The sequence below is a fragment of the Lipotes vexillifer genome, unplaced genomic scaffold (genome assembly GCF_000442215.2).
Source record: "Lipotes vexillifer unplaced genomic scaffold, Lipotes_vexillifer_v1.1 scaffold382, whole genome shotgun sequence".
In the NCBI taxonomy this organism is placed as follows: domain Eukaryota; kingdom Metazoa; phylum Chordata; class Mammalia; order Artiodactyla; family Lipotidae; genus Lipotes; species Lipotes vexillifer.
The window spans coordinates 5,778,821-5,788,563 of NW_006780611.1; the positions used below are offsets into that span (position 1 = coordinate 5,778,821).

Sequence of the window (9,743 nt, forward strand, 5' to 3'; positions counted from 1 at the left end):
CTGGAAGTGGGGGGGGGGGCTGTGTTTAACTTAATTTATATAGTACTCAGCCAAGAGGCACTCCTCCTCTTCCTGCCTTTCCCCACTTTCCTGAATATCCTCTGGGCCATTAACAAAAGTACCAAGCCTGATGATTTCACTCTGAGCCTAAGAGTTTCACATCACACCGCAGTTATAAATCGCTACTAAAATGGGTCTTCGTGGTTGCTTCCATAGTGTTATAAAGACGATGTTGCCTCCGTTAGTGGAAGAACCTGCTCCTGGAGCAAAAACAAGTCTAGAGGGCATGTGACAACCTCACAGGCACTGCAGGGTCTGAAAAGCAAGGAGACTTTTAAAATATGGATATTTCCCAGTATTTTGAATATTTTCTTCTTCTTTTTTTTTTTTTTCTCCTTATAACCCACCTCAGAATATAAAAGACATAATAGATGTTTTAATTTTTACATCTTTTTGACTGGGAAAATGTCCAGAATAAGATCCAAACAAAACAAATTAAATAATTTTGTGCACGCAATTATAGAACAGAAGCGACACTCTTCTAAAACAAGCAATCAAAAAGCAAAACAGTGTTTTATTTGACAATAAACCTTGTGTTTGGCACTAGTTTCCAACCTAGTAAATCTATCAAAAAATGTTACTGTCTGTTTCCCCATCTCACAAGTATTGAATAGTAAAGAGCTCCACACATTTTTATTTGAGATATTTTTTTAAGCCTTAAAAACAATACTGTTTGCATGATAAGGCTTGAGGAACTTAACACAATAGAACTGCTGTCCTTCAGAATAGAAAAGCAGAAGATCAGAAGCAGCCATTTCTTCAATTGCTTTTAATGCTTTTCTTATCGAAGCTCAAGAATATACTCTTTCCTTGAGTAGCTGCTTCAGTATTAACTTTGCCTTTTTAGTGTTTGAGCAGGAAACACAATGCAGTTTTGAATCCTTTTTTTTTACCTAACAGCTTTCTATTTAATATCAGCCTTCGGCGTGCAGCGAGGTAGGAGTGGCCTGGGCTTTGAAGCCAGGCACGCTTGGGGTCAGGTCTGTGTCTGCCCTCCCTAGTTGCGGGGCCTCTGGAAGTTCCTGGGCCTCTCTGAGACTCGGCTCTCTCTTAAAGAAATGGGGACTGAGGAGCCCACCTTGCAAGGCTGCGCCTGCAATGTACCTGGCACGCAGTAGGTGCTCGTTGCACATCGATGCTATCATAATCGTAAAGATTCCACGAGTGCCCTTTACTCTTTGAGAAACAGTTCTCTTCAGGCTGCAGAATACCATCCAGCCTGTGGAAACAAGGAGCGGGGGAGAAGATTATCTGCAAGTTGCATATACTCAGCCAGAGTGTCCCGAGACCTGCTGGGTTTTGTTCTTCCTTTTCCATCTCACACCACCCTACTTTCCTCTCCATTGCCCTGCAGGACAAAGTATTTGAATCCGGGTAAAATAATTTATGAGCGACCTTGAAAAACAAAGAAACAAAAAGAAACAAACAAACTCACTAGAATTCAGCCTGCTGCCTGGGCAGATGAATGAAGCCCAAGGCACTGTTCTAGGTGGTGATGCTGGAGAGGTTCGTGGGTCAATTGGCATCGTTCCCTTTGCATCTGAAGTCGGCTTTCCCATGTGACCGTCCTGCCCTGGGTGTCTGCACATGTGTGAGTTCTCCTGCCCACACTTCAGGTCCCTGGGGAAATGGCCTTGGTTGCTGTGTCTTAGGGATGGTTCTGTCTCCCATGCCTTGATTCTTGTTAAAAAAAGCCTTTTGAGATACTGCATCCTTGAGAAGTACTGAGGCTTCATTTTTGAATTTTATCTGTAGGAAATATTGCCATGGAATTGTGTCTGTCTGTTCTCAGTGACTATGTAGCAGGTATTATGAATGCCGTGGGCTGGGCATTAGGAAAGGTCAGGATTCTCTTATGAGCCAATACCAGTTTGAAGGGATGCTGAATTTTCACCAAAAATAGGAAAGTTGGTGATGAGATTTTTATCGGTATCCTGACATTCTCCTGGAGCTGCAGAGTAGCCGGGACTTTCTGTAGGACGGCAACTCAAAAAGGAACACTTTAGGTGCCACCTTCTGGGTTCTTGTGCTTACAGCTTATTTTTGCCAGACAGAGTCTGTGGATGAAAGATGGAGCTATTTAGGGAGTTTCAAGATTAACATCTGGCAGCTATCATATCTCAAGATAATTTTTCTTACTAGAACAATAGGCAAGATTCATCAAAGTGGAAAAAAAGGTATGCATTGAAATGAATACATGACATAACCCTTTGTTAAATTTGGAAACAGAAAAATAACAATTACTAAATTTTTAGAAAGCAGCGTGAAATTAGATAATTATAGAAACCAACACATATGGAGATAATACAACCAAACATTTAAAAACTGTCAATTGTTTATAAATGTAATAATGCAGAGATCATCTAGAAAACCACTTATCAAGTGGCAGCTTTGAATAATAGAAATTTCATTTTAGAGGAAAAAAGAATCCAAACATTGTATTTATCTTAACTTTAAAAAAAAGAGTATCTCAGTGTATTTCAGGGAGAGACCTTGGTTAAGTGTTTTCAGAATTTCTCTTTATGCATAGACATCCTAGAATGCTCCGAGAAAAGCTCCCCCGCTCCCACCATTGACTGCTTTAACACGATACGCCATCCTGGGCACAGTTTCTCTCTGCGAAATGATATTCTTGGGCAAGAAGGTGGGCTATGTTCTCTCCTCCACCGGCTCTAGATGTCTCTGGTTATAGAAATTTTATGCTGACTCATGGCCCAGATCCATTCCCCCCAATTATTAAAGGAAGTGGGACCTGCTTTTGCTGTCCGACTGCAGGGCTGCTCCTCACTCACCCCCACCAGAGAAGGGAGAAGACCCCGTGGGGTGCAGGCAGGGGGCGTTCCCTTAGCAGGTCCTGAGACGTACCTCTGCGCGCAGATCTGTCCACAGCCATCTAGAGAGGGGGCGAAGTGATCTCCTCCTAAATACTTGCATTTTTAATTAATTAATTAATTGACTTTCAAACTGAGGTATAGTTGATTGTGTTAGTTTCAGGAGTATCCGCCGTTTAAAACTCTTACAGTAACATTTCGTAGGGTTTACTTCTTTATTCCAGCTCTAGCTAGAAACATACATTAAAATTACTGCCAACCCGAGTAAAGGATACCTTAGTAAAAAAAACTTGCTTCGTTTAGATTCTCTGTGTCCTAATTTCTGAATACTAATGAACAGTTCTGTTTTAGGTTTGCAAAACACTACAGCATTGATAAAGATACTGCAGTGGATTATAATGTTGTTTTGAAGAACCTCAGTACAAATAATGACTTGAACCTTAAATATTCAATGGGAAGTCAAGGTAAGTATTTTAAAGTATGATTTCAGTATCCTCTGGCGTGGTAATTCCTCGTCTGTGAATCTGTCCTAAGGAAACACTTTCAAATATGGAAAATGCATTATCCACAAAGACTGTCATGGTATCTTTGTTTATAAGAATAACATAAATGCCTAACAACAGGAAAAGGGTTAAGTGAGTCACAGCCTATAGACATGGTAAAATGTGCATCCACAAGCAATGATTTCCATAAAGTTAATCATAACATGGAAAATTTATGTGGAATATCAGTAAATGATCGGAAAGAAATTCCAAAATATAGATTGTCTTTAAGTGATATGTCTCTGGGTGTTTGATTCTTTCTGCTACTTCTGTATTTTCAAAAATTTTTGTTAATGAACATGTTACTCCTTTAACGAGGGGAACAATCTTGATACAAAAGGGCAAATAGTTGAGTAGATGGTATGGTTATACCGGACATGTAAGGCCGGGCTCACGCAGGCATACAACCTTGAGAAGGAAAAACTTGCCTCGTACTGATATTCTTTATCCCAGCCTCTAGAACATAATGCCCAGAGTTGCACGGTTCTGGAGAGAGCAGGGGTCCAGTTCCTCGCGGATGGTATATGAAAAATGCAATCAGAGATTCTCCCTTCCAGGCCTTTGGTCATTTGAGGCAAGCAGTTTCCTGCCTCAGGGGTTTACCACGTGTGTACTGGCTCATTCAAGATGGGTTGTCACTGTCTGGTTTCAGTGCAATTCATTGCAGCAAATATGCACTAATACCTTCTATGATTCCCGGATCTGCCTGACTAGCAAACTTAAAAATGATAAATTCTCAGATTTCAGCTCGGTTTCACTAACCAAGATAGCTTAGAGCAGACCCCAGGACTCTACTTTTCAAAGCCTTCCAAGTTTGGGGAATTACTAGGCAATATGACCTTCCAAGGATGCTTTCGTCCCTTACATTTTGTTAGTTCATGTGCAAGTCCCTGTACTACTAGATCCTTCATTGGGTACAAAGCCAAGTAAAATAATCTGACTTTAAGAGGTATGCGTGTGTATGTGTATGTGTGTGTGTTTGTATGTATGTGCACATGTATATATATTTTAATAGGACAGGTAAGACACAAAACAAGTCACATAAAAAAATAACACTAAAACACATCTATTTATTGTGCTCTATGCAGTTACTTTTTAAACCTTAGTTTTAATTTTATTTCTCTCAACAGTTTTGTGAGGTGGGTATTATTATCCCATTTTTTTAAATGAGAAAACCTGACTCCAGGGTGCTAAATGAATTTAGCTAGGAAATGTCTTGGTGTTCAGCTTTCTGCATCAATTTTCCAGAACACAGTATATTTTCAACCTGAATATTCAATTCTCACTTCATTTCAAGGATTTGTTTGTTAGTTTGTTTTTTAGTAATATTGTACATCTTTTTTTTTTTTTTTTTTTTTTTTGTGGTCCGCCGGCCTCTCCCGTTGCGGAGCACAGGCTCCGGACGCGCAGGCCCAGCGGCCGTGGCTCACGGGCCCAGCCGCTCCGCGGCACGTGGGAACTTCCCGGACTGGGGCACGAACCCGTGTCCCCTGCATCGTCAGGCGGACTCTCAACCACTGCGCCACCAGGGAAGCCCTGTACATCTTTGAGTAAAGTTTCTGTTCCACTTTTCAGATTAGCTTCAGTGATACAAACTACCCTTATGTTGAGTTGTTTTTGTCTCCTCTGTTGCCTAAATTATCTTGAAGTGCTTTATTCTCTTTGTCTTTTTCCTCTGTACTCACAAGGATCATCTTAGGCCTTTGAGCTATACCTGTAATTTGGTTTTCACTTTAGTCTATGCTACTCTTTGCTATGTCCACTTTATTAATTACTTCTATAATGTTTCCTTTGGCCTACTATACTGTTTTCCCCTCTCATTTTATTGTTTTATCATCTTGTTATTGAGCTCTTGTTTTAATGAATTCGTGTTCTTATTAAAATGTTCTGTAAAGTAATTTTGTGCCTTGAATTACATTTTCTTCCAAGGTGGGATCTTTGCCTTTTTGTGTTATGCTCCTTTCCTTCCTTCTCTATCCACCAGCCCCTTCCCCCAACATTTTTCCTGTAGAGTTTGTGTAATTTTAAGAAATTTGGATTGATTGAGCATTTTTATTCCATTATACATCTTTAGCTAGTCAGAATCTATCTTCAGATAATATTATACTAATTCACATGAATTATAGACTTTAAACAGCATTTTCTGAATTCTTCTCTCCTGTCCTTTGTTATATTGCTGTCATACATCATACTTTTACTTACACTATAAACACAGGCAAGCCATGTGGTGTGGCCAAAAAACAAACAAACAGAGCTTCCCTGGTGGCGCAGTGGTTGAGAGTCCGCCTGCCAATGCAGGGGACACGGGTTCGTGCCCCGGTCCGGGAAGATCCCGCGTGCCGCGGAGTGGCTGGGCCTGTGGGCCATGGCCGCTGAGCCTGTGCGTCCGGAGCCTGTGCTCCGCAACAGGAGAGGCCACAACAGTGAGAGGCCCGCATGCCGCAAAGAAACCAAAAAAACAAAAACAAACAAACAAAGAAAATACAGGATATGTTGCTCAGCTTCTATTGTTCTGAGAATACCTATCTGTTCATTTCATTAGTAGTATATTTTCCTTCATATTCTCAAACACTGTTATTTAAAAAGTTTAAATTTGAAAATGCTTTAAAATTTTCACCTGCTAATTTCAACATCTAGGTCATTTTAGGATTTGGTCTTTATTGATTACCTTTTTAAAAAAATATGGATCATAGTTTCCTGTGGGATTTTTTTTTTTTTTTTTTTTTTTGGCCTATGTGTAGTAATTTTGGAATTTATCCTGGATATAGTAAATTTTGCATTGTAGAGACTATAGAGTCTGTTATGTTCCTCTGAAGAATTTAAGTTTTCTTTTAGTAGCCAGTTTACTTTAGTAGAAGACTAATCTTTGTCTTCCCTGAGGGGGTCAACACATGAGATCTTTTTTCTGCTGTTTTAGCCTTAGCTGGGCATCTTGTTTTCTGCTCTACACATCTATAGTTCCCAGTGTTAGCCAGTGACTTTGGCGGAGTTTATTCACAGGCTTTGGAGATCCTCTGCTATGCCTTTCTTTTTGTGCTTTCCCTCCTTACTTTCTAGCTGCTGTGGTAGTCCTGACTTCTCTCTTTTTGATTCCTAAAACCAGTAAGATCCTGGATTTATATCTAAACTCTAGCCACTTAGCATAAGGTTCCAGGTGAGGCCTGCCCTCAGGCAAAAGGCCAAATAACAAGAAACTCCATTTTTCCAAGGGTTGACTCCAGTTTATGTCATTTGCTCTCCAATGCCTTCAGAGAGTTTTTTGTTTATATTTTGGCTAGAGTTTATAATTGTTATCTGCTGGGAGGTTTGCTTCAACATGAGCAAATCCACCATAACTGGAAGCAAGACTTTCCGGCTGCCCATATTAAGTTTCTTCTTGCTTCAGTTTATGCTAGTAAATTTATTTATTTATTTGCTTTGCTAATAAATAAATAAATTTTTTATTTTTACTATTTTTACTAATTTTTATTATTTCTTTCTTTTGCTTATTTTATTAAGTACTGTAAGAAGGGAGTCTCCATTCATTTGCAGCAGCCCATTATCTGTGACTTTTCTATACATGGAACAATATTTGTTCTCTGTGAATTTTGCATATTCCTGTTTTTGCTACTTTTGTTCTGAAGACGCCATCAAGACCTTGCTTGTCAAAAGCACCATGTCTTTGGGCACATGAAGAAATGACATTAGGGGCTGAATTCCTTTTGCTGCACCTATGAAATACATACTTGCCCCCTTAAGTTTTGGCTTTCCTCTGTACTCCATTTCAAATCAGCTAGAACCCTTCAGAGGAAATTTTGGGGAAACCGGAAGGTGGCAGGAATTATTCAGCTGCACAGAAGAGCGAAAGCTGGTCTAACTGTGATGTGAGCAGAGTCACTGGACATGGCTTCATCGAGTTTGTTGGCCAGCCTGCAGTAGCAGCTAGAGCGGTACGGCGGGGGAGGTCCCACACTGGGGGTGAGCTCCCCCGGGGTGGGCCTCACGCCTCGGCCCCGCCTCCGCGCTCCACCCTGGCGTGCTGTCTACGGAGCACCAAGGGGTTTCCCTAGACGTGCTGTGTGTGTCCTCTAAGCCCCCATTAGAGTAGCAGTGCCCAGCGCAGAGTAAGTGCAGGACCAAGGCATCAGAAAGCCGGGGCTGAGACCTGCCTCACCGAGTGATACCTGCGTGGCTCCCTTGTCTCTCAGTGAGGCTCTCACAGCTTCCATGCTCTGAGAGCCCATGTTTCAAATGCTAGGCCCGGTGAAGCCATGGTATTCCGGACTGCGTTCTAAAGGGCTGGTTTTGTATTTTATCATGTAGCCAGAGGGGGTCCATGGGGGGAGACTTACTTTTTTTCTTTTCTTTTCTTTTTCTTCTTTTTTTTGAGGTAGGAAATGGAATTCCAGCTGACTAGCAGTTTAACTGCAGCTGAGTAGTTATAAGTGTGCTTAATTTGAGTGGAGCTTATTTGCAGACATTTTAGGAAATAAATCTGGGAAATCATTTGTGATTCTTTGCAGTTGACTTTGAGAAAGAAAATGGCTATATCTTAGATTTGTTTTATTCTCTTTTATTTTCAAAGTAATAAGTGCTTGTTGCAAAAAGGCCAGAAAACACAAAAACACAAAATCATACTTCCCTATAATCCTACCATGTATTCTTTTGATATATTATCCTCCCAGGTTTTGTTTCTGGTGCATAGATAGATAGATGGATAGATGGATAGATGGATGGATGGATGGATAGATAAGCAAATACACAAAATAAGTGTTAAATGAAAATTAAATTATGCTAGTTGTTCTTTCTTTCAATCATGAAACAATATCAAGGAACATTTTTTGCATTCATGATTTAGACAGGCCCTTTGTTTTTAATGTCTATGAGCCATAATTTATAAAACCAGTCTTCTATTAATGGGCATTTAAATTGTTCTATTTTTTCCCTTCTTATAAACAGGACAGAACAGATCCTTACACATATGCATCTGTCCTATTATTCCATTAGTGTAAAGTTCTAGAAGGGGATTTGAGAATATTCAGGGACCACGTTTTCTGTACACAAGCCAGCACTGATTTCTTTCTTTGTCATTTGCCTTAATCCCTGCCTATTTGACAAGTAGGGAAAAATTAACTTGTGTTAATTAGACCTTTTAAATTACCAATGAGTTTGAGCAGTTTTTCATACATTTCTTGGCTTTTTAAAAATCCTTTTTTAATGTGAATTACCTGTTTAAACCTTAGTCTGTTGTGTGATTGGGGATTTATATTATCCTTTAGATTCATAAGAGCTACTCATATATTGAGGAAATTAACCTGCATTTCTCACATATATTAACAATAGTTTTTCCCACTCGTTTTTCTTTCATTGTTATTTGTGTATTTTTTTAACAAACAAAAATTAAATATTTATATTGTCAGACCTATCCATTATTTAAATGATTTCTAGCTCTAATGTGTTCTTTGGAAGGGTCTTTTCACACAGTGATTATGTATTACATGTATTATGTATATTCATCTTAATTTTCCTCCACTACTTTTATGGTTTTATTAGTCTGTTTAGTATATATTTACTCTGTCCAGATTTAGCCTAGATAAGGTAGCAAGTAGATTAATTTTATTTTTTTCTAAAATGTCCGTCCAGTTATTTCAACAGCACTTATTATATAGTTCATGTTTTTGGTTTATTTGAGTCTTAATTTTTACCAGACAGGTGATGATGAAAAGGAAACACTTAATATTCAAATGTACGTTTGACAGTCTTCATAAACTGGAGTTCTTTTGTCTTACTGGAGGTCCCATGGGAGGACCAATGAGTCAAAAGTTCCAAAAGAGAGTACCTCCCCAGTCCTGTTTCATCTGAAGATAACCTGGAAAAACTGCTCCTTAGATGAAATTGAGAGGACCTTTTGCCAAGAGGTAAGAACGTTCTCCTAGTGCCAGGGTTATCTAAAGTGTGAACAGAGAGAGTAGATGGCTGTGGAAGACCGTTAGGTCTAGACGTTATTTCTAAACTGCTTTGAACCACCTCCGCTTCCTCAAGCCCTGGGACCTCCTCCAGCTTCTCATAACAACAATGCATGGCTGATGGTAACGATGATGAGACATTAAGTACTTCCTTGGTGCTACTCACACACTAAATGTAATAAGAAAAATTTAACACTTATATAAAGACATGATACAACTTTATTGAGTAAAATAAAGGAAAATCTGAAAAAACAAAGAGGGCTTTTGTAGCTCTTGGACTGGAAGATTTAGTATTAGCACCTTCTCTCCCTACATCTGGGTGTATATATATATATATATATATTTTTTTTTTTTTTTTTTTTTTT

General features: G+C 39.3%; 1 protein-coding gene across 1 annotated transcript in view; it reads left to right on the plus strand.

Annotated features, from left to right (window-relative positions):
- EFCAB6 (EF-hand calcium binding domain 6) overlaps positions 1 to 9,743 on the plus strand; it is a 234,631-nt gene that overhangs the window by 47,808 nt on the left and 177,080 nt on the right. The window contains 4 exon segments of the mRNA XM_007454091.1: positions 3,243 to 3,355; positions 7,471 to 7,484; positions 9,219 to 9,278; positions 9,280 to 9,338. Coding sequence (XP_007454153.1) covers positions 3,243 to 3,355; positions 7,471 to 7,484; positions 9,219 to 9,278; positions 9,280 to 9,338 — 246 coding nt within the window.